Source organism: Armigeres subalbatus, chromosome 2 (assembly GCF_024139115.2).
Source record: "Armigeres subalbatus isolate Guangzhou_Male chromosome 2, GZ_Asu_2, whole genome shotgun sequence".
NCBI classification, from domain to species: Eukaryota; Metazoa; Arthropoda; class Insecta; order Diptera; family Culicidae; genus Armigeres; species Armigeres subalbatus.
This window is the reverse complement of record NC_085140.1, coordinates 153,533,377-153,559,477: the sequence shown is the minus strand read 5'-3', so window position 1 is coordinate 153,559,477 and position 26,101 is coordinate 153,533,377. Positions and strand designations below refer to the sequence as shown.

The window sequence follows — 26,101 nt, the reverse complement described above, 5'->3', positions numbered from 1 at the left end:
CAACGAGAACTTAGTGAAAGGAAGGTATATATTTGGTAGACGGTAATACCGTTACATGGGATTAGTGTTGATTTGTAGGGGTTCAGGTCGGTAGATATAGAGCGGATGATGGGACAAAAAAGAACGACACCGGTCGATATGAAAAGGAAAAAGGGGGAGTAGATAGTACAGTGTTTTCTGTTCATCGGGGGAAGGTGGCAGGTGACAAAGTTGAGATGTTTTAAAAGTGTTCTTTTTACCGCGACGTTTGCCACCTCACTAGCGGGCGTTGGCAGCGCTCCCATTTCAACACTATCGTTCTCATAGCTGTAATGATTGAGGCCAGTGTCGTTCTCTTCGTCGTAACTAGAGTCGTCATTACTGGAGGAGTATTTGGAGGTTTTGCAAAATTTGGACAACAGTTTGTTGTGTTTTCTAAGCGACGGAATGTCCAGATAGAGCAACTGTTTCTGGTGTTCCAGCTGGCGCTCGAGATATTTGGTCATATTGTCGTCGCTCAGATAGTCGCTCGGATGCTGTGAATTGCTAGAGGCGGTTGATCTACTATTTCTAAGCGCAGATATGTGACATGATACAAGCAATATGGCGGCAGATCTAGCCGCACCTGTACGCGAGGTTGACACCAAGACACCTTTGGAACCGTGCAATGGAGCACTTGACGGCCGTCGATTGCCATAGGAACCGATGGAGCCGCTAGATCGTTGACTGGAACGCGATGACGGCCTTGCCGACTGTATTGTCAATGGAATCCCTGTGTTTAATGTAGTTGTTAGTGTATAGTTGGTGTATTTCATTATTAGCGATGGTTGTTTGAATGTGATATTCGTAGATCCAAGGAAAGTAGATAGAATAGAAAGAGACAAGCGTACGTACCATATTAGAATCTAGGAGTTATTTGGTAAGATTTATCACACGGTGCAACATGCTCATTTGGTTTTTTTTTCAATGAATATACTCATAAACTCCATATTTTATCTATCCGAAATGTAGTATAACAATAGCATTTATTATTATGTGCAATGACAACTTGTCAATTCCAGTTGTTGGTAATGCAGATGTTTATCAAAGTATGTAAATCGTCGAGTGTAAGATACCGACAGAAACATAAAGCTGGTTCCTACGGAAGCACTTTAAGTCCGTTAATTCTGCAATACTTATTTATGGAATATGTAATATGTGAGTTCTACCCAGGAGTTGTTTGCAATTTTGCCCAAGTTCAAATTTTTGTTTTCTGAAGCCTTTAACATGATTCAAATTGATGGTGAGGAATTTAGTAGAGTTCTATGAGAAGACTACCGCCATGTGTCGCATTTGACAAATCTCCTACTCATTTGACAAATAATCTTTGATCCATTTTTGACATGGCCGGTTAGGTGTGTCGGGCAGTCTACGTTGGCGGCGCTAAGGAGCTTTACACACGTTAGTGAGCAGTACGAAGTAAGAACTAAGAGTAAGTAGTGGGAAGTGAGAAGTCGGACGTGAAAAATGAGAAGTGAGAAGTGAGTAGTGGGAATAATGGGAAGTGAGAAATAAAAAGTAAGGAAAGAGAAAAACAGAAGGAATAAATGCAAAATGAGAAGTAAGAAGGATGAGGAAAGAAGAAAACCCTGATTCATCCACCTAGCGGTGTTTTTGCCTTTCTCGTGTATTATGATCCCATAGTCTAATATGGCCAATTTTCAATAGGAAACAATGTGACACAATTCCCTGTTGAATGCATCAAATCGAATCAAGATAAGTGCTTTAAAGATGAGTGAGTTTTGTTTTGCGCACATACATACACACACACATACACACATATACAGACAGACATCATCTCAATTCATCGAGCTGGGTCGATTGGTATATAACACTATGGGTCTCCGGGCCTTCTATCACAAAATCGTCTTGGAAGTGGATATATAGCCTTTTCGTTGCACCTCGCTGTAGGAGAAAGGCAAGAAAGGAGAAGCCAGAAAGGAGATGGATGAAGAAAGAGGAGGTAGAAAGAAGGAAGAAATACGACAAAAGGAAGAAAGAAAGAAGAAGGTAGAAGATAAAAAGAAGAAAGATGAAACAAGAAAGAAAAAGGAAGAAAGAAGAGAAAGGAATATATATGAAGGAAGAAGGAATAAGAAAGAAGAAAGAAGGAAAACGGAAGAAGATAGAAAAAAATGAAGGAGAAAAAGGAAGAAGGGAAAAAAAGGGAAGAAAGGAAGAAAGAGGAAGCAGAAATAAGAAGAAAGAAAAAGAAAGAAGAAGGAAGAAAGAAGAACAAAGTAGGAAGTTGAAAGAAGGAAGAAGTAAGAAGGAATATTGAAGAATTATGAAGGAAGATGGAAGATAGAAGAAGGAAGATGGAAGAGAAAAGAAAAGTAATGACCATTCGGCGTAATGACCTCATGTCTAATGACCTGCGGCCTAACGGCTTTCTGGCTAAGTCTCAAAGCAACACAGAGACTGCTAAGGTAGTGTCGAATAATCTATTTTCCAGAATCCTTCCTTACCTCCTCCCCGAAAAAAAATCGGTAACTTGGTTCGAAACGATATTTCTAGACCAACATTTGAAAAGGGCGTAGCAGCCAAAATCTGTTCCTTCTGATTCGTTGTCCACATCGCTATATATGTAGACGATGAAACCGGAAGAATAAATTTTGGCTGTTACGCTCTTTTCAAATGTTGGCCTAGATTTAAAATATACAGCAGTAGGTCACCTAGTTAGATTAGCTTTATTATTACGGACTGTCACACTTTCTGACACCGACAACTATTGAATTATTTAATCTAGGTGAAGAACTGGGGCATAACCCTCAACATTTACATTGTCAAAGAGAAAAAAATCTATCTTCTGACCAGTGATTCGTATAGTACATTTCAAGACAAAATTTTCAAAACGACTTATCTGCTTTTGTAAACAAAGATTCAAACGACGATTTGACGAATCTGATTGCTCTCCCACGCAAACCAGCACCACCAATAGGTAGATGAAGGTTTCCGCTACCTGTTGATGGTGTTGGTTTGCGTGGGAGTGCTATCAGATTCGTCAAATCGTCGTTTGAATCTTTGTTTACAAAAGCAGATAAGTCGTTTTGAAAATTTTGGCTTGATTTTTGCTGCTATTATCACGTCTCATTATTTGTGTCGGACAGAATGTTGCACAATATTCTTTTGCGACAAGTACAGTGTTGTAGACACATGCCATTCATGGCAATGCACAATGGTCCCAGAGTCGAATCTAGCAAGACAAAAATGTTTGCGCCAAAACTATTAGTTTTAGATATATAGTGTCTTTGGGAAAAAAAAATCATATTTTTTGACGATTTTTTTCCATGTAGTGAAATTAGGGTGATACCTATATTTCAGAAGTTCATAATATCAACTTTTTAATTTTTTGGTAAAGACTTGTGCAATGTTCCACAAAGTTGTAGAGCAACTAATTTTGAGCAACTTTGCCGAAGAAACCATTTTCTATCAACTATGGTTCACAAGTTATGAGCTTTTTCAATAAATACGTTAGGGCGGTCCCTTAAAATCGGTATTCTTCACATCACGTTTTATACATCCATTTCTCGCATAAACTTTGTTCCGAGCACTTTTAGGACTTTTGAAGGCGCACATTTTTGTTAAAGAACCATGGATCTATCTCTTATAACAAAAAGTTATTCGAATTTTGTGTGAAAACATGTTTTTTTCATATGCGTATATTTCAAAATGGAGCAAACCGATTTTCAATCTATTGGTTCTATTCGAAAGCTCGCACTTTTCTGCGTTTATGGTGGGAAAACTGAGGGAGCGTTTTTTGTTTAAAGCGTTTTATTTAATTTTGAAAAAAATATGTTTTTAATCGAAAAACGGCTATAACTTGATAAATAAACGAGATAGATCCATGGGTCTTTGACAAAAAGACGTGCCTTTAGAAGTTCTAAATGTGGTCCGTACAAAATATCCCTCAAAAATCAACACATAAAAATATATTTAAAAAAAAACGGTTTTCGTAAGGAAATAAACCTTAGTTAGATCAAAGTAGGCTGGTCGACAGAGCGTATGATTTTTTTTTTGACGTTATTGTGCCTTGCAACAAAAATTACAACTCTCGTGATAATTTTCCAAAGCTCTCATAGATGTGGAAAATTTCTCCGCGGTGCACATAGCACGTGCTAACCATGCATGAACCGCTAGGATGCACCACGTGGCGGCCAAATGTGAAGATTTGATTGTAACGTAATAGTAATAAAAACATATCAGCAGCTAACCACTAGTCTGCTTCGCTTTCTCCACTGGCGATACCTAATCTAAATCTAATCAAAACAAGATAGACTTGTAACAAAGGCTATACTTCAAAAGTGACGTACTTTTAACGCTACATATCCAACAGAAAACCAAGCTACTACCATTAATATGCATAGTAGCCTGGTTTTCTATTTGATGTTTAGCATGGCACACAAAAGACATGGCAGTCTCAACGCGTATGTAAACATTCAGTATGAATGAACCGGTGAATCGAGAAAATGCGCTCTCTAGTTCAGGCTACTTTTATCGATCTAACGTATATTTACTTACAAAACCCGTTTTTTTAAATATATTTTTATGTATTGATTTTTGAAGGATACTTTGTATGGACCACATTTAGAACTTTTGAAGATACATCTTCTTGTTGAAGACCCATGTACCTATCTCGTTTACTTATCAAGTTATAGCCGTTTTTCGATTAAAAACATATTTTTTTTCAAAATGAAATAAAACGCTTTGAACAAAAAACGCTCTCTCAATTTTCCCACCATAAACGCAGAAAAGTGTGAGCTTTCGAATAGAACTAATAGATTGAAAATCGGTTTGCTCCATTTTGAAATATACACATATTAAAAAAACATGTTTTTCATACAAAAACTCGAATAACTTTTTTGTTATAAGAGTTAGATCCATGGTTCTTTAACAAAAATCTGCGTCTTCAAAAGTCCTAAAAGTGCTTGAAACAAAGTTTATGCGAGAAATAAATGTATAAAAAGTTATGTGAAGAATACCGATTTTTAGGGACCGCCCTAACGTATTTATTAAAAAGCTCATAACTTGTGAACCATAAGTGATAGAAAAATGGTTTCTTCGGCAAAGTTGCTCAAAATTAATTGCTCTACAACTTTGTGGAACATTGCACAAGTCTTTACCGAAAAATTAAAAAGTTGATATTATGAACTTCTGAAATATAGGTACCACCCTAACTTCAGTACATGGAAAAAAATCGTCAAAAAATATGAAATTTTTTTCCCAAAGACACTATATATCTAAAACTAATAGTTTAGGCGCAAACATTTTTGTCTTGCTAGATTCGACTCCGGGACCATTGTGCAATGAATGTATTACACGCGAGTCGTTCGTATCATATGACAATATTCGTGCCGCCCGTGAATGTATCGCTATCTTTTATGATGGTAGTGCAAAATGAATGTTCTGAGCAGTCATAAAAGCTATGATGCTTATAGAAAAAGTAAATTAATAAACAATTTGTTTTGTTTGGCTGCTTTGGGGCCGCACACTTATTACGTAAAGGCTTATGGCGGGTAGGGTAAGAACAAAAAATGATTTATAATGAAACAATTTTACATGGGGGAAGGAGTTCAAACCCCAGAGAATTCACTTACGTACTGGGTGTATCATCATTTTATATCCAGAGTAAGACTTCTCAAAACAATAAATCGTCAAAAGATGAGACACTTCTTATATATTTAAGAGTTATTGTTGCTCTAAAAAAAGAACGTTTTTACAGGCCAAATCATTTAAATAATTTTAATATTTCAACTATTCGAGCCAGATTTATTTTTAATCTGTGTTTGATTAGAGAATCGGTTTGACACTTCATCCTAAAGCTCATATTTCCATCCCATCAAAAACAAAGCAATGAAAAGGAATTTGGTGCGTTTCTTATTTTTTTGTTTTTTTTCATCACGAGATTGGTGCTTTATTTTTTTGTTTTGCGATGAATATATGTTCAATGGGATGGATAACGGAACAGTGCAAAAAAAAATTCTAGATATATTTCAAAAAAGCACTCAAAGCCAATTTAATAACAAAAAAATTAGGCTCGTACGTATAATTGTGTGATAAATCTTATTTTTTTGGTTGATCCTCATTTTTTATTTCAAAATTTTGATTTTCAGGGGGGTCCCGTAGCGTAATTGGCTACACGTTCGCCTCATAAGCGAATGGTCATGGGTTCGATTCCCAGCCCCTCCACCAAACCCTTGTCAGTCGCCAGAAGCGCAGTCCGTACGGTGGCGTTTTGGGGAACGCGCCTCACCGACACGGCTGCCTGATGACGACTGACAGAACTGTTCTTCTCGGAGGCATTCCTCCAACGTTCTTCGATTAATGGCAACCGAACAAAGCAACGATCACTGGATTCACCACATGGACAAATGAACACAATGGACTCACGATGATATGGACTGGCAACGACAACAATAACGAATTATGGACATCTAAAAATAGATTCTGTGTGGACTCTGTACAGCAGAGTACCACAGTAGATCACGGCACAGTAGCGGTTAACAACACAGAGTGCCTACCAAATAAATATACGATTAAAAAAAAATGGATTTCTATTGTTAAAAACCCAGGTTGGGGAGACTGGGGTAATATGCACCCTCGGTGCAAAACGACCCTTTTGCATTTTTGAATACATTTTCAGCAGTTTTCCAGAGTATTTACTACAGCGCATGTAGTTCGGATCTCGAGCTAGCGATCTAGTAGTAAACATTAATGAAAACATTCCTGGAACAACGCCGAATATGTCGAAAGGTCGTTTTGCCCCAGGGGTGCATATTACCCCAGTTACCCCTAATTCCACTAGCGGTGATGATGCCTTTCTTCAAACAATCGATGCATTCAACTATAATTGCCTACATTAAGGCGTTTACCGACGCTTGCTTTATACATAGATAAAATTTAATGATTGAAACGTTTGATGATTAAAGTTACCCCCAAATTGAAGAGTCAAAAAACTCCACAACAACAGATTTTTAAATTTGTTTACAAGTTTAAAAATATCAAATAACCAAGATCAACAGCCTAATACGTTCTACATGTAGCAGTACTCATTTTAAAAATATGAGAAAAGCCACTTACGGATAAACTATTAAAAAAAATGATCAATGTTTATTTGTTTATTTAAAAAATAATCAATTGTTTATTTGCCCCGGATTACGGCACTATAGATAATGGTAACGGATTTAGCATTAATGTATCCTTCAGGATAGCGATCCGTTTATTGATAATATGGTAATCACATATGCTGAAGTCGTAGTCAACGCTAGATGTTAGCTCAGATTTTCATTGTGAGAACGAACGTCATCAGCACAAACAGCATATTTCTTGAAAAAATATCAGCATAAACACTTTCAAGGACACAGGTTATGGTCATATTTCTTGGAACTTTTTTCAAATGGTCCTAATTGATTTTGAAGAAGATGCACGCCGAAAAATTTTAAAAATTTTGAATTTTAAAATAAACGTAAGAAACGGCTCAACGTTATCAATTTCTAGTGGTTTTTACACGCGAGGAAGAAAAACCGTTCATCTTTCTTAAATCTTTCACTTTCTGTGTAATTGAGTTTTCATAATATTGTAATTATTGTTCATTTTGGGGTGGCCAATACCCGGAAAATAGAAAAAAAACTTTGATTGAACTTTTAAATTCCACAATCCGCGTAAAAAATGCATAAACAACGAGTTTAGCGTATAATTAACTGTATTATTTATCAAATATTTAGCTTCATTGATGATGCATTCATCACATTCAAAATTATATTCCATTCGTTTGTTTTGTGAAACATGTTATGTCGCATAGAAAAATGTCACGGTAGCCCATGATTTTTTTTTGTCATGCTACAATATTTTGTGTTACATGACCGTCACACATGCAACACATGACCATCAACAGATTTGCAGTTCAAGACAGTACATTTTAATCCACTGCTTCTGACAACTGGGCGAGCTCCACACTGAAAACCAAAACTACCCAAAAGTGGGTTGTTTCCACTCAAAACCGTGGTTTGGGCCAATAACCCAAATTTGAATTAAATAACTTTTCTGGCACTAGGTAGTTTGCCTTTAATCCCATGTAAACAATTTACCCAAAGCTGAGTTTAATTTATCCAAAGCGGACCTTAATCAACCCAAAATAGAGAATATTGAATTTACTCAAATTTGGGTTATTGGGCTGAGCAACCTCGGTGAGGTGTTTGCATCTTGCTCTAATTTTGATAGCAATCATGGGAAAGAAAGGGAAAACTACCTAAATTTGGGTAAATTTTCTTAGCGATATTCTCATGAGTGCGTATATTGAACTCAAAGTTTGGGTTGATTTATCTGTCCGTGCACTTGTAAATGATTTTTTAAAAAGACAGGAACACCGTCTTCGACCAGAGGTCGTACAGACTGAACACTTAACACCTAGACAACGGACAGGACATATAACACCCAGTGGACCGGTGGAGAATTTTTCGATCACGAAAAGTTTCCTACTTACCGGGCGGGATCCGGGTGATTAGTTCTGTTTTGTGTGGTGGGAAAGTAAACCAACCAGTGTGGTCGGAATGTGAATAAATCATTGCGCGACCAATCGTTTTGCTCGTTTTGAGTCGCGTTTGCTCGCCTTTTCTATCGGACGCAGAATGATCGCGCGATCATCCAAATGCTTAGTTCTTCTTTGTGCGTTTGAGTAAGTTACTTTGACATAATTTTGTACCAAATTATTCAGTCGCTTACCAAGGCGACTTCCTACAGATTACCTTCACATCTAACCGACCATCCCTCTCCCGTGGTGCTCACGGAGATGCAGATGTTTCCTCGGTATCTTGTGGCAATGAGTGTCGAACTAATTTTCCTCTCCTAATCCTAGATTGACTGTGAGGACGTAGACGGTATCATTATTAGTCTTGAATTAATGAAACTTCATCGGATGTGCAGTGAGAAGAGATTTCTAATCACAAGAAGGCTATTTAATTGGTGAGCTGTGCACATTTGTTGTTTCTTGGCCAATAACGACTAGCAACTACGAAGGGTATAGTCAATCAAGCTAAGCTAAGCTAAACTAAATTCGAAATTGAGTGAACTAAAGCTCCGGTTGAGTAAACAGAACCTACAGGTGCCTACAGTATGTACTACTTTTGTACGATAAAGGCAAACTACCTGTCCCCAATCAACCTGATTCTACCATAATAACCTGAATTTTGGCATAAAGGGTATGATCGATACTTTGAACGTCATATGTATTTATTGTTTTGCTTTACTCCTTCTCAAGTATGAAAATTGAGCTACTGTGATGAAAAACATGGACATTGGACATTTGAGTTTTTTTCCCAACAATGTTTGAAAGAAAAGTGTTACGTGCCATTTATTGCGAATCTGATACAACACGGTGCATGGAGGAGGCGAATAACCTCATAATTGCATGGGCTGTTAAGGGAAAGCCCCCATCGTTCTTTTCACAATTACTTTTAGTCAGTCTTAATGTCGAATTATAACCCAGTGAAAATTGTTTTCCACAGAGCTCTTTTGTGGAAGAGTTATTTAGCTAAAAGCCATTCGTCCGACGGCCACTTAGCGGAATAACACGTTAGGCCGAAAGTCATTTAGCCTATTTCCATTTGGCCGAATTGAACTTTCCCGTCACATTTTATTCGGTCAATCGATTCTTTCATTTTTCTAAGGTCAACATTCCCATATTTTGACACCTCCAACTATTTTTTAATCGATATTAAATGAACATCAGGTTGCCTTTCTGGGCGGTTCCCACGTGCAGTATTTTTTTTGTTTTTGTTTTCGATTTTAAAAATGTTAGAGGCTTAAAACATTTGGGTTTTTTGGGAAAGTTGACACGTAAACGAATCAGAGAATTGACTTTCCCATCAAAAATTGTGTCTCTTTTTATTGCCTCATTCGATTCTTTGGCTTATTTAAGGTCATTTTTCCTAAAGAACCCATATTTTTCAAAGCGTCTAACTATTTTAAAAATCGAAAATGTGAATGAATGAATGTGCACATGCTAACCGGCCTGAAAAATTCACCCGATGTTCGTTCAAAATCGGGCAAATGTTAGGCCAATCTTGAAAAACAGCACTTTTTCGAATTTTTGTTTTAAATTTAAAAATACTTAGAGGCGTCAAAAAACATGGGATCTTTGGGAAAGTTGACCTTAAATAAAATATAGAATCGATCGAGCGATTAAAAATTGTAGACGGGAAAGGTCAATTAACTGAGATACAGTTTTTGATGGGTAAGGACAGTTGATCGTTCCCGTCAAAAAGTGTATCCTTTTTTTTGTCTAAGTCGATTCTTTGACTAAATTTTGGTCAACTTTCTCAAAGAACCCATATGTTTTTAAGGCTCTAACTCTTTAAAATATGTAAATCAAAAACCATGTACTGCACGTGTGAACCACCAGAAGAATTGGTTCAAAATCAAACAAATGTTAAGTCAAACTTGATAAACAGCACTTGACTCGACGGCTGTGGCAGCTCGGGGAAAGCCTCCAGCGATGCTGGTGGTGGAGCGACAGAACGCTGACCAACCGATTTGGCGCTCGGGGGTTTTGCAACATTCGCCTTTTTCGCTGGTTGTCGTGGACAAGTTTGCTTCGCCACGTTCGCATAGCTCTTCTGGACTAGCAGCTTTTTGTTTTGGACACACGATATGCCAGTATGCGCTTGCTTCTTGCAGTATTTACAAGAGACGATCTGTTCCTTGTAAACAATGTAGGACTGTATGTAGGATCGTGACCCACGAATCGATGTTACGATGAACTAGCATTCGAGCTGACCAAATGCCGAGCGGTATTCCACCGAACTCCAACCCTTCTGCCCATGTTAGCTCTCGCAGCGAAAACACTCCACCAAACCCACTCAAAAATTGAACGATCTTTTCTTCGGGGACGTTTTCTGGCAGATTGTGCACTTTAACGTCTACACATCCATCTTCCATGGTGATGTGAAGCTTGTATTTCTTGTATTGAACGCATTTCCATTAAAAGAAGGCATTATCTACCCTGTTTGCCTTATACCGGGCAAACGAGTCGATTTAAAGAAGAAAATTATCTTATTTTTACCTTATACCGGGCAGACGCGTTGATTTAAAGAAGACATTATTTCCTCTGTTTGCCTTATACCGGGCAAACACGGTCATTTATATAAGGCATTACTTTTTTTTCCATTTTTCTTATACCGACTAAGGCATTATACCCTCTGTTCGAATTATGCCGGGCAGACGCATTCATTAAACCTTCTACTTCTCACGACTTGTTTTGAAAAAGGAAAAAATGCTAGAACAAAAATTATTTTCCATAGCTTAAAATAATGGAACACGAAAAAAAAGTTTGATTGTGAATCAATAGTTACTCGATTGTTTTCAAAACTATTTTTAAACACAAAATTGATTATAAAAGCAATCTAATGAAACTGTAAAGCTGTGCTAAATATTGCTTTTTGTTGCTGACGAAATTTGATGAAAGTTGGAAGCTACTATGGAAAGGGAAGGTTTGAAGAAGGCATTATTTTCTCTGTTCCCTTCATGCCGGACAGATGCGTTAATTGCAAGAAAGCATTATCTCCTCTCTCGTACAATAGCTCTTTTCCAGATGATAATGGCGTAGAATGATAGTCGAAGTTAATTACACTTAATTCAAACATTTTGGTTAAACAGAATTTTTATTGTGTTTCTCTTAGTAACTCTAAGTAGTAGGTTTAATTTTTATGCTTTGCAAATATTTCATTTTGCGATTAATTGGTATCTGTTTCAAAATATTTTCGAGGTAATGGCCTTCGCACTGTACCATTCGGGGTAGTGGCCTTCGGAGTACTGTTATTCGGGGTAGTGAGGTGGAGCCGGTTTCATTTTAAATTTCTTCCTTCTTACTTCTCATTCACACTTAGCACTGTGCTTAGATAAAACGTTTCGCTTTCACTTATTTTCTATTGGAGACAATATTTTTTTCGTGCTGCTGTGTAAAACAAGTTGAAATGCATGATAACCGGTGCCCCCACAATAGGATGTTTTTTTTTAAAGAAATTAGTCACGAGAAACGGCTCTCACGATATGCTACATATCGTGAGTGTATACAGAGATGATAAGAGATTTTTTCATTTTGCTTTGGATTCAATTCATGTTAATAATTATAATGTTGCAATTCAAATGCAATTATTAAGGAATTTATGAGTATAAGCTTGGTTTTGTTGCATCGTGTTATTTTCAACTATTCTTTTTAGTAATTATTTAAAGGAACTCATGCATTGCTAAGATGAATTTGTCTTTTAAGAGTCCATATTATAACTGACTGAAAGCGATATAGCTACATTTTGAAAGGAAGACTAATTCGGATTGCTGTTACGTCTAATGGAATCATAATAATCTATAAACAAATTTCATCAAAACTGCATTTAAAAGACAAATACATCCTCTATTCGTTCAGGAATAGGAGAAATCAAAACAGGTGACAGATATGTTAAATAATACCTTAAATAAACGACCATACAAACTCCAGAACGATTCGCATTGGCAAACGTACCTGTATCACTGTTGTACAAAATCGGCGGTGCAAGGTTAGCATCGCCAAAATGTCGAGGTCGAGGGTATTTCGTTTTGCTAAATAAATGCAGTACCATGCAAATGAGCCCGGCTAGCACGGCAATGCCGCTGGTGACACCGAAGAGCGTCGGAAGATCTGCAGTTATTTGAGCCATATCTGAAAGCAAGACGAAAAAAAAAATGGACACAAATCGGTGAAAACGAGAACGAATGGTACGTGAGTGCGGCAAGAAATCCGATTTGGCTACGTGGTCCTACCAAAAAGGAATTTAAGGCGAGTTCTATAATAGATACAGTACCAGACACTTTTATATGGTATATGTGCCAGAGAAGGAAACAGCCAGAAGCTGTTTCAAATATGGGTCAATTCTGATGACATTGCATAGTTGATTGATTGTGTTGAAATTATGGATCTTTTTCATGCAATTGAAGCCGCGAAGCTTTATGTAAATACATATTTTTCTATTACCGAAACAATGCAATTTTTTTTCTTTCTTGTCATTTTTTGAATATGCACACATATACTAACTAAAGCAGACCTAAAGACTATGGTGACAGATTTCTTATTATAGATTATGATGTAATTATATATCAATAGGCAATTCATAACGCAAAATTTAACACTCAATCGAGCGTGACAGAATCAATTTAGCAGTACATATTGGGCTATTTTTATGTACCATCCATGGCCACGTGTACAGTGTCAAATAATCCGGCTTGAAAAATTGTAGCTTCTAACGGATATGAGTATGTACACAATCAATATAAATTTAAGCTAGCAGTCTAACGAACAAGTTCTACATGATAGATGTTCGGCTTGGCTGGACGGCATCTTCGATTCCGTTTACCCAGCAAAACAAAAAAAAACCGTCCAGTTTTCCGGCACCGGAAAATGTGAGAGTGACAGAAATGAAACACTTACCTTGTGTGCAGAAGACACGTCTGGTTGGCTTTACGTAGCTAACGGAGTGGAAACCGGGAGCACACTGGCAAATGGCGTTGTGACTAATCTGCACGCAGAGGGCGTGCTCGTCGTTGTAGATGCAGGTTTGATCGTAGAAGCATTGTTGCCCCAACTTTTTGGCTATTTGAGATAGATCAGGAACACCATTATTGGTCGGCAGCCATAGTCCGGAGGGAGAGTGATTGGATCCAGTTCGTCGGTGGCGTCGTTGTTGCATGAAATGGAAAATGTAAAGCATTTGGTTAGGATGTGTTTACGAGATAGGAAGGACTGAAGGTGAACAAACGTATGAAAAACAAATTAATTTGCTGTTTGGAAAAGTGGGGATTTAAGCTATAGGATTAATTTAGTGCAATCGATTAGTTTAATATAAGTTTTTATGAGAAATATATAGATGTAATGCATCCCCAATGATTTACAAAAATCCTTATTGAACGAGCGGTGACAATGCCTTTCACATATACACCCGATTCTTGTTTTACACGGGGGATGCGTTCCGTGTAAAAAAAGTTTTCAGTTAAAAAATCGAAAATCCGTGTAAATAAAATTTTATGATTTCTCGACAAATCATGCAAAATGGAGCAACTTTGCAAAAATTTTGCATGGGATTTTTTTTACACGGCCATGTAAAAAAAATCCGTGTAAAAACAAAATCGGGTGTATTGTTAAAATGTGGAAAAGTACAAAAGATCCTGATTAATCCAACTGGCGCTGTTAGTGCCTTTCTCGTGCGATATAGTAAGAATATTACATAGAAGAAAAGTCTAAAGTAGTACTATTAGGTAGATATATCATTCACATTGTCGACTGTAATATGCAATCATAAATCATGAGTAAAACGGCTACACAGTTTCGTCTAATTGAAACGAGTTGTATAATTCGTCCGACGTTTCGACACCGGAAAGTGGAGTGTCTTCTTCAGAGAAATAGTGATTTGTTCTTTTTTTTGTCTCAGCCAATCGGCGAACTAGCCAAAGCTAAAGGCCGGAATTATAGAAAAAGTGTATGAAGATAAGGGACTCGGTCAACGCCTTTTGTGTTTCCGGGAGGCACATTTTTAACAGATCGGGCAGGAGCCCAGCCCTGTACACTTTGGTTTGCTCAGATGCTTGTCGCGCACGAGGCTACATACTCGGACGTCTTGAAGGCGATGAGGAGTGACGTCAAGCTCGGTGAACTCGGCGCCGACGTACGTCGAATTTGTACCCGGAGCGGTCTCCAGAGGTGCTGGAGAGGATCATCGCGGGGCTCTTCCCACGTCACGACCCAAGTCCTTGGCCTCCCTTTGTGGAGCTGCCAGGGGCCAGGGTGGCCGACGAGGGAAGAGTAACTGTGGCGGAACTTGCGGGGATTGCACAGTCCCTTAGTGTAGGTAAGGCGCCAAGACCGGATGGTATTCCGCACCTGGCCATCAAAGCGGCCATTGCTGAGGATCCCGAGATGTTCAGATCTGTCATGCAGAGATGCCTGGACGAGGGAGTCTTCCCTGAAGCATGGAAAAGGCAGTGCTTGGTCCTATTGCCAAAGGCGGGAAAACCACCGGGGGATCCGTCGCACTGTGATCGGATATCGTGAAATCATGGCATTTATTAATAACTCCTCAGCACAGCAAATAATTTTGAAAATTCAACGATGTGTAAAATTGAAGCGAACCCTATCAAACGAATTAACATTTGATATTCAATTAAATTTGATTGAATTCTACAAGCAAGCACAGATTAAATTTATTTCGATTCAAAAGAACAGTAAGATCGATTGAATATTACGTTTATTTGCATGCTCCAAATATGTGCATTCAAATACATTTAAAATCACAACATATTTTTATCTGTGAGGGTTGCCTCATAGAAGTATGGTGTCTTCCACAAAGTTGCTGCATGCTAAGTATGCCTTCATATGGTGATAAAAAATAGTTCGGAACTCTGCCGCTAGGGCGGCGCTACAGCCAACTTTTTATATGAGCATGATGTAATGATGGTATCTTCAGCAAAGTTAAAGAATTCAGTATTCTGAGGAACTCTTACGAAGGAACCACCTTCGAAAAATCTTTTGCTTCTTAGATACAATGCATTTTTGATGAAAAATGTGTTTTTTTTACCCAAAATTTCATTATTTTTCGGTTTATTGTGTATTTATGTACAATATTTTGTTTTGTTTTTCCCTTAGGACGGTTCGTAAGTAAATTGATGAATATATTTTATTACTTTTACAGCATATATTGTTATTGACAAACGCTCTATATTGTCGAATAGAGCTCCCTATTATTCACTTTTCCCACTAACACAAATTTTCCCTCCCGAGACATCTATGAAGGTAGTATGGGTTCCCTGCATCTTCACTAGTAGATGTTGAACTAACATTCCTTCCCTTCCTTCCGTGATTGTAAGGACGTGGCCAGGTATACAACTGCTACTGTATAGGAAAAGGTACTAATCCCAAGTACCAATTTGCGACAATATACAGTAGATTGCTTACAATTTTCTTACAGATTCAAGCTCTGTCTGGTGGGGGAGAGGGTTCTCTTCGTCGACTTCCCCTCATTTGAAAGAAAGTGACAGGCAGGGAGTTTCTTTGCAGTTTATCACCTCAGAATGCAAGTTCGCACTATTTTCTTTCGTTATGAAGTGATAAACCACAGAGAGATCTGCTGCTTGTCACTTTTGTTTAGAGGGGGGGGGTTGACGGGGAGAGTCTTCTCTTGCGACATTTGCCCTTATTCCAGATGGAGCTTGAATTGAGCATTGTATAGCCACCCACGATTTGTACAATCACATATGCTATGCTATGCTATGCTATTGTGTATTTATGTACAATATTTATATTCACTTCATCTTTCTGTATCCCGGAGAATAATATATAAAATTTTCTGAGTCAATTAAACCAAAAAACAACTAATAAAACGCATCAACAGTTAATAAATATTCATTAACATACTGAAAAATCGATTTATTTTCCCACTCCCTCCTCATCACACTTAGATTTTATCTGGAATAGAATCTTTAGACTACAAGTAATGTAACAGATGCGAATTTGGATGCAGAAATTTGCAGAAAATCTTCCACAGATCATTAACATTTTTCGAATTATGCATGCGTTTGACAGAATTTTACCCAATTAATCAGTACATAGTAGGCCGTGAAATTCATATCTTAATAAACAACAGTTTGTGAACTATCTGGGCCACGTTCATGTTGCTTTTGAGTCATTTGCAGTGTTTTTGTTTTAATTGTTTTTGGTGTGCAGTTTAGTTAAGATTTAATTCTCTTGATATAATTTAATATTTAGTAAGTTGAAAACTGAATTGAAAAAAAAGGAATTTTTTACATACTGTGAGTATTTTTTCATGAAAGCCACATCTCTTAAATACGTACAAACAATAAAATGGCAAACGATTTAATTTAAAATCTTAATTTAGAGCGGTCAAACTTATTTTATTTGGTTTGTGTTTCCGAAGAGTACAAAGGTAATATCATATCAAATTCCAAAAGTGTATGAGACGCATTATTTTCATAGCTGAAGAAGAGGTCATTGAATATACAAAGTCGTGAGTTAACCAATGTTGTCCGTAAATCTATTTCACATTGGAAAGATGTGCAAAAGATTAAAATCAGGAAATATTTAATCGAAAATATTCGTCAGAAATGGCATTTAACAGATTCTTGCCAAGCTTATAATAGAGTCTGTTCAGATGCATCAAAATTTTGTTATAAACTTGCTCAAAAATGGAAACGAAGCGATCGTAAACCCAGCACATTTTTATCAAGAGAGGGTAAATGGTTGGATGGAGTGATGACATTCATTTTCGCTGATGAAATTGATAACATGAGAAAAACCGGAAGACCAGCAGTTTCATTTGAGAATTCGGCAACTCGGACAAAAAGGTAGTGGTTCTGTGAAATTATTTATTTATAAGAAAATGTTCCTATTTTCATCTCAATGTAATAAATTTATCTCAACTCGGAAAATATAATAATTCACCCAATCAACCAATTTAATCGGTTCGCATGCTAGATGCGTGCTCAATGCTAACAAAATTACAGAAATAAGGATTATATTTTTGATAGCATAAACATAAGATGAAGAACCGGAACAGTTTCCCTATTTAATACTTAATCGATCTGGACTGTTTTATGTTTTTTTAAGACTCAAGACAGAAAGTTTGCGAGCCGAAAATACGACCTCGGAACTACTTTTTGCAGCGGCTATGAAGTTGAGAGTAGAAGGCTTCAACAAATGTGCAGATTTTGTTCAAAATATCAGTGACAATGCAGCAGAGGTTGATGAAATTATTGCCAAGTTCAATCAAATGCGAAATTTGTCTCCACCGGAAAAGCTCACTGCCGAAGAGGGAGTCTCTTTGATTCTTGAAACTGATTTGGGCAAAGGTCAATACAATATTTTACGACATGTTGCAGAACATCACAAGGCTGACGTAATCCTCTCATATGATAATATTTTATTGGCCAAGAAAAAAGCTTATCCACCTTCAGGTTCCATTAAAGTCACTGATAAATGTGCTGAAGGAAAGCTTCAAAGTATACTCGACCACGAAAATACAAGAAACGTTGAATATTTGAAAAAATCTGGAATATTATTGACACAATTTGTTCACTTGGATATATATTTTTTTCGCACAAATGGGGGTATGATGGAAGCAGTAGACTTTCGACGACTAGCAAAATTTCAAAGATAAGTCAAGCAGCGACGCAAACATTTTGTTCACAGCTTTAGTACCATTACAGCTAAAAAGTGTTCATGGCAGTGGAGAAGTCAAAGATATTTGGACAAATTCTGCTCCATCATCTACAAGATTCTGTAAACCGTTGAGGATACAAATGGTTAAGGAAACCAAAGAATCTTTGAAAACCGAAGAATCGTATTTTTTGGAACAGATCGCGAATCTGAAACCATCAAGTGTACTTCTACAAAGTGGACAAACCATCAAGGTTCGACATAATCTCACTATGACTATGATAGATGGAAAAACACGTAATATTCTGACAAATACCTCATCGATGGCCACTTGCTGCGCATGTGGGCCACTCTGGTCAAAATGTATACAAACATATCCACACGAAATCCTGTGAATATTGAAAGTTTTAAGTATGGAATATCTGTACTTCACACTCGTATTCGCATGCTTGAGTGTGTGCTGCATGTTTCGTATAAAATGGATATCAAAAAATGGAACTGCAAAGAAGATCTCTATAAGGTACACCGGGGCAAGTTGAAATGCGGGGTAAGTTGAAACGGAAGCTGTGATTTGGATCGGAAATGACCCAATGCCCTGATTATTTTTTACAACAAACTACTCCCCTGAACGCACCTTCTGACTGCCATTCCCGGAAGATTGCAGCTACAAAAACGCAATCCCTGCCTATGTTTATTTTTCGCCCTTTGCAAAATTTTAACCAACTTTTTGACGTACCAATAAAACAGGTCTCAAAATGATGTTTGGAAGAGTGCTTTCCTCAAATTTTCACCGTAGGTAATCGTTCAATGTTGAACAAACATAATGATTATGAAAAATCGATGGGAGGCCCTTTTAATTTTTGTATTTCGGTCGTTTGAAATTGCTCCGCAATTTAAACCCATCGGGGCAAATAGAAATGTGTGGTGCGGGGCAAGTTGAAACAACGATTCAAAACGTCTCCCTCGCAATTTTTTTTTTTCTAAAATTCAGATACTTGATAGTAAGCTTTTAGGGTACTGAAATGGAAAGTAGGCTTTGAAATTAAAACAACAAAAATCAAAAACAAGTCGCCACCCACCAAACGCGGAGTTTCAGCCGCCATTGTTGTACGGGTAGAGCATAATTGCACCAGAGGTAACTTTTTTTTAATTATATAATAAATATTGCCCTCCGCTCGCTTTCAAATCGACTTCTATAAAAACATTCTTTATGCCTGCCGTATCCTAACGGAACTATCAATTCTATACTTTCGCCTCTAATTCTATCATGAACATGGACGTCCAAGTTTGGAAGATGATATTAGCATTTCCATATCATTGTTTTTTAATTGCTAATTGCGAAACATTACATAAGATAAGTGGACTACAAATCGAAGGGATCGCTTTTCAAGGTGCGTATTGAACTATTTACAATGGTTTGTTTAATCAGCCTGCTTCAATTTAAATATTTAGTTTAAAAATAACTGTACGGATTATGATCATTTGATTCAAAATCCGTGCGCGGTGGACGGATTTCGATTCAGGAGTAGTTGATTTAATTCATGATATTCTCATGTTTTTCGTAGTTTTTATGTGTAAATGTGGAACACTTCAAAAGTAGAAGCCTATATGTTCCCTTGTCAATGACAAACGTTTCATTTGCATTCGATTTCTATAGTCTAGTCTAGAGTACGGATTCCGATGTCCCACGGTATATATTGATATGAGACAATTGAATGGACCATATTTAAGTTTATTTTTTGAATAAAAGAATATCAATATCTGGAATGTGACTTTTATGCGAGTAAATATCAAGATGAGGCGATTTGGTTTTAAAAATTTTAGAACAAAGCCTACTATGTTATCAGTTTTTCTTAAACAGGAGACAATTTTAGGCTAGTTTATAGAAAGAAAATCAAAATCATCAAAAAATTACATGGGACTCTTATGCGAATTTAGTCACCTTTACAACCTCGTGCATCTTGAGTCTCACTGAGTACATATATTGTGATTTTAAAACGGAGAAAATAGCTTATCTTTGTATGTAGCGCAGTGTTTCAACTTGCCCCGATACGCGGGGCAAGTTGAAACGATGCACATAAAAATGTAATTTCAATATACAAAATATTTATCAAAAAGTTTGGTGAGGTTGGTTATTTTTTATGTATAATCTTTGGCCCAAACTAGCAAACACCGCAAACGGATTCAAAATTTATTAAAAAGCGATTTTTTTATAGCACTTCAAAGTTCAACTTTGAAAAACCCGTTTCAACTTGCCCCGGTGTACCTTAAGGAAAGAAAAGTAAAAATTCAGGACTCATTGAGGCAGGAGTTGGGCATTCTTGTTGATGTAGTAAAACAAGGATCGAGTACAACAAATGATGGGAACACCGCAAGAAATTTTTTTTGGTAATCAAGCTGAAGTTGCATCTATAACAGGATTCAATGTAGAATAACGTGAGAGATTCAACACGATCCAGATTGTCCTCGCATGTGGTCTCAAAATAAATATCGAAAAATGTTGTATTTTTTCACTGGCGACAGCTAAGCAATTTGAAAAACTATACCCATGGTATTATATGCCAGCATCCATTCATTTTATACTAATACACGGGGCTGACGTCATGGAAACGCTTGAATTACCAATGGGAGTGTACTCTGAAGAAGCGTTAGAAGCTAGAAATAAGGATATAAGATCATTTAGAGAGCATAGAACCCGAAAGTTTTCAAGAGAAGCTGCCATGACAGATCTTTTCAACAGGTATGATTCTGCACATTTGCGGATCTGTTTTGAAATGTTTACTTTATTTATATAGGCTGATGCTATCTGGCAATATTCTGTTTTCGTCATCAAGACTTAAAACTTTAAAAATGGGTTCTCATGAAGCGTTACCAGAAACCGTGAAGCAGCTCCTAGTTCTTGAAGAAGATGAATAAGTTCTCTGAGAAATAATCGAGAAACATTGTGTCAAATTCATGTTAAATTTAAACAGGTTGTAATTCAACGATAAATGAATATTAAGATGTTTTCTATTATTGTTAAGAAAAAAAATATATTACAGAATATTAGTTCGCAGTCCGAAAAAAATGTAGCATATGTTAAATTGAGTACAAAATCATTGAACTAAACGAATGAAAGTATGACGTATGAGAATTACGGCAAGTTTCTGCATCCAAATTCGCATCTGTTACATTACTTGTTAGACTACAACTATTCCAGATAAACTCTAGGTGGGATGTGGAGGGTGTGAGAAAATAAATCGATTTTTCTGTATGTTAATTAATATTTAATAATAGTTGATGCGTTTTATTAGATGTTTTTAGGTTTAATCGACTCAGAAAGTTTTATATATTATTGTCCGGGATACAGAAAGATGAATTGAATATAGATATTGTACATAAATACACGATAAACCGAAAAATAATTAAATTTTAAGTAGAAAACCACATTTTTCATATGCATTGTATTTCAGAAGCAAAAGACTTTTCGAAGGTGGTTCCTTCGCAAGAGTTGCTCAGAATACTGAATTCTTTAACTTTGCTGAAGATACCATCATTCTATCATGCTCATATAAAAAGTTAGCTGTAGCGCCGCCCTAGCGGCAGAGTTCCGAACTATTCTTTTATCACCATATGAAGGCATACTTAGCATGCAGCAACTTTGTGGAAGACACCATACTTCTATGAGGCAACCCTGAGGAGTTATTAATAAATGCCATGATTTCACGATATCCGACCACAGTGCGTCGGCATATAGACCAATATGCCTGCTTGATACGGCGGGGAAGGTGCTTGAGAAGATCATCCTCAACAGGTTGTTGATACGCACGGAGGGTGCGGATGGTCTATCGAGTAACCAGTTTGGCTTCCGAAAGGGTAAGTCGACCGTAGACGCTATCTTGTCGGTTACCAAATCCGCGGAGATAGTTATCCAGCGTAAGAGGAGGGGAGTTCGCTATTGTGCAGTAGTGACTCTCGACGTGAGGAATGCTTTCAATAGTGCCAGTTGGGCAGCTATTGCAGATGCGCTCTTGCGTCTTGGAATTCCCGAGTACCTGTACAAGATTCTTGGAAGCTACTTCCAGAATCGAGTACTGGTATACGACACGGAGGCGGGTCGGAAGTGCGTTGACATAACCTCAGGGCTTCCGCAAGGTTCCATACTGGGTCTGGTGTTATGGAACGTCATGTACGACGGTGTCTTGAGGTTGAAGTTCCCGGTGGGCGTGGTAATCGTCGGCTTCGCTGGCGATATTACGCTGGAGGTCTACGACGAATCGATCGAAGAGGTGGAGTAGACTGCAGCCCACTCGGTCGCAATTGTGGAGCAGTGGATGAGTTCCAGGAAGTTAGAACTGGCTCACCACAAGACTGAGTTGTTAACAACCGAAAGTCGGAGCAACAAGCGGTGATAAGGGCAGGCAACTGCACAGTCACCTCTGAATGCTCCATAAAACTCTTGGGGGTAATGATCGACGATAAACTCACCTTTGGTAGCCACGTCAATTACGCCTGCACGCGTGCCTCCACAGCTATAGTGGCATTGTCCCGAATGATGTCCAATAGCTCTGCGGTTTATGCCAGTAAGCGTAAGCTTCTGGCTGGCGTTGCTCTGTCCATACTGAGGTATGGGGGGCCAGCTTGGGGCACGGCAACAAGTGGCCGCGTGAAGAACAACATGGTATCGTCGCTTTCGCGGCGTCGGTCAACCGGGCGGGTTCCGAGCCCGAAGACGGAAAGGGGTCTTCGTCAAGGCTGGGGCAGGCGTAGGCACCGCGTCGGCAAGTCCCTCTGTGTGCTGGCGAATAGGCCCTATCGCAGAGAGGTCAATTTGGGGTGCACGCGGCATCATCATTCTTGATACCAGTCGTGCAGAGGGAAGCAGGCGCGAAGTCGACCCTTCCCACCTTCCGAGGACATAGGGCGTGGTAAGGCCACCTGGAAAGCCGGCAATGCGCTGGCACGATACCATGGTGTTCTTCTAAAAAAGCGAGTCACGATGTTCGATGCTGCAAGGACACGCAGCTAACCTCGAGGTTGCGTTATGCACTGGCCACCCTGTGAAGCATTACTTTCTGGTTGTACCCAGTTCTACCTCCCTCGTTTGCTGTTGGAGGTGGCCCTTAACCCCGCACTTCCTGGACAACCCAGGATGTCTGTTGAGCAGATTGCTTAGGAAGAAAAAAAAAAAGATGCCTGTCGCGCGAATTTTTGAAGGCCTTCAACCCTTGTAAAACACTCAAGTACACACAGACATTACCATAATTCGACTAACAAAGTCGATTGGTTTATAACATTATGGGTATAACGGGCTCTTACAAAAAGTTTGTTTTTGGAGCGAATATATAGGGGAGGAGGTTCGGTTGCGGGCACCGTTCGGTTTTGGGCACCCCTATGTATCTTTTGACAGATAAGAGATGCTGTCATTCTGACAACCGTCATTTGTTTGCTATAGTAGCATGATGTTTTGTGCTCAATATCAATTTTGAACTAGAAACAAATCAAAACAACACGAAAGTTTTTTTTTGCGTTTTTCAAAGTGTCATAAATTGAAGTGAGTGTGGAGTGTGTTTCAATGCGTATTTATAAAGTAAATTTAATCTATTTTGAGGCTCAATGATGTTTGCCATCAAAATTATAGCGCGAAATTTTTTTTCTGCACATTCTAAATAGGCTGCGAAATTCGGTTGTGGGCACCCTCATTTGATTGATAAATCATTCAATATCGTTTTAGTTGCCCCTTAGCTTATTTTTAATAACGTTTTTATGCAGATTTTATAAATATTTAGACATAATTGATTGAAATAATGAGTTTATTCCATATTTTAATTCTTTGGGCATGTCTAGTTATTATACATACACTTTTTGGAACAAAGCGTTGACCGATTTGCTTGCAACAAGTTGCATTCGACGGGAAATCCTGTCCCATTGTTTCCTATTAATTGGTCAAGTCGGACTATGGGATCGAAATTTCACGACCAAAATATGATTTTTTGTATTGAACGAAAAAGGCACTAATACCGCTAGGGTGATTAATCAGGATTTTTTTCACTGTGATGCATACCAATGAAACGTAAAACAATGAAAAATTGAAACGCAATGCTATTTTAGACCTTTCTTATGTGATTTTTTTCAACATCCTCCCTAAATGCACCGAGGGAGGCATCATCACTTCTAGGTGGATTGATTTGACTTTTTTGTTGTTTCCTGGCTATTAGAATGAATAAACTATTCCTTGTCTTTAAATCTGGGTGGTTAATATTCATGCTTCTTTATTTTTAGCAAAGTTTTCAAGGGTGCCCACAACCGAACCACAAAATGGAAATGTCCAAAAATGTCAAATTTTCTAAATTGTCAATATTTTTTTTTCAAATAGATGAAATCATACTAATTTATTTGTTAGTAGTCAGGTTATACGTCTAGCTTTCCATTGCTATACAAATGTCGCCATAAAATTAACCAAGGACAAAGTTATGAATCAAACACAAAAGGGTGCCCACAACCGAACCTCCTCCCCTAGTTTTAACTCATACTTAAGCCCGCAGTCCACTGTTTGTCATAATGACAAATATTTGTCAAGTTGATCCGGACATCTATCAAACCGATTAGAAATCGACATGGATATCAGGCTGACTTGACAAATATTTGTCATTATGACAAACAGTGTACTGATAGCTTTAGTGTACGATAAAGGTGAAAATAAAAACCTTGCGCGCACGGTATGATCACATGACACAACCTACGTATTTTTTTAAAGAATTATAGGGAATATAGCTCCAGTAAAGGCGTTTTTTTGCAGAGATTTCTGTCAAAATTGCTGAAAATCAGCATCAGCAAACAATTTGCCGAAAACCAGCTAACAAACGTTATTTTTGCCGGGAAATCAGTTTTTATTTTGCTGGACAAACGGCTATGCGGATTTTGCAGAGCTGCAAAAATAAAAACTGAGTGTGTGCGATGTCAGAAAACCCAGAAAAAGTGCAAACATTATCAAAGTAATAATAATTAACTTAAGAAGCGTAAATAAATATCTTCTCTACAAACGCAGTATAAATATTAATATGAAACGTTATCACCATAGTATATTAGAGTATTTAACTTAGATTTAGTTTTTCATTCGTGAATTCCTTCAAAGTAACCTCGTTCCACAGGGATTTCATAAAGTTTATTCAGTTTTCGTTTAAATGACTCCCGAGTTTTTATTTTTAATTAGTATGAGTCCACACCAGGGGGCTCTCAGTGCGAGTTTTTTATTTCTTTAATACCAGCGTGGCTTAAAAATCAAATGATTTTAGATTTTTGTATGTGTTGGGGCTTATGCAGGATTTTGGGTGGAGATGGTAGTAATCTGTGCATGAAGACGGACGTCAAATTTTTTAGTCCTCTCGAGTTTTATTGCTCTTTTAAGAGCTTTCGGCTAAAAGTGTTTTTCGATTAATCAAGAGTGGAAAAGAATTGCAATGAACAGTGTTTTTGAGATATCCAACAAGTGAAATTGAAACGGATGAAGATAAATATTAAGGACCAAGAGTTACCGTATTTCACACGTATCACTAATGAGATTAGAGGATGCATTTTGAAAAAAGTCAAGAGACAACGGAATGATACCACGGACGAAACGGATTCCAACTCTTTCTCCTCGAATGTTTCCGTTAAGGTAACAAAAAGGTTCTTCGCTACACGGGAAGTACTTTAAGGCCATGTTTTAATTTATCTTAATCTTATTCGTGAGATTCGTATACGATCAATAGAACTTATGTTTAACATAAGGGAAGATGAGGAGACGTATGTAGTGACCTGTTTATTAGATTGACAGCCGTACTAATTTTACAGGACGGTTTGTGTTTTTGGTCCGTCTTTTGAGACGCCACGCATAATATGAAAAATCCTCAAAACATTGACCAAATTCTATCA

General features: G+C 37.7%; 1 protein-coding gene across 3 annotated transcripts in view; it reads right to left on the bottom strand.

The window, feature by feature from the left end:
• Nucleotides 1-26,101, bottom strand: part of LOC134215306 (uncharacterized) — a 137,176-nt gene that overhangs the window by 27,204 nt on the left and 83,871 nt on the right. Inside the window, exons 4-6 of one of the 3 annotated variants that reach the window (XM_062694524.1) lie at nucleotides 13,475-13,636; nucleotides 12,533-12,709; nucleotides 605-751 (exon numbers count right to left, since the gene is read on the bottom strand). In XM_062694524.1, the coding sequence (XP_062550508.1) occupies nucleotides 605-751; nucleotides 12,533-12,709; nucleotides 13,475-13,636 (486 nt within the window). Of the gene's footprint in view, nucleotides 1-239; nucleotides 752-12,532; nucleotides 12,710-13,474; nucleotides 13,637-26,101 lie in introns of all 3 variants that reach the window. The other 2 variants (XM_062694523.1, XM_062694525.1) reach the window with 2 other exon arrangements.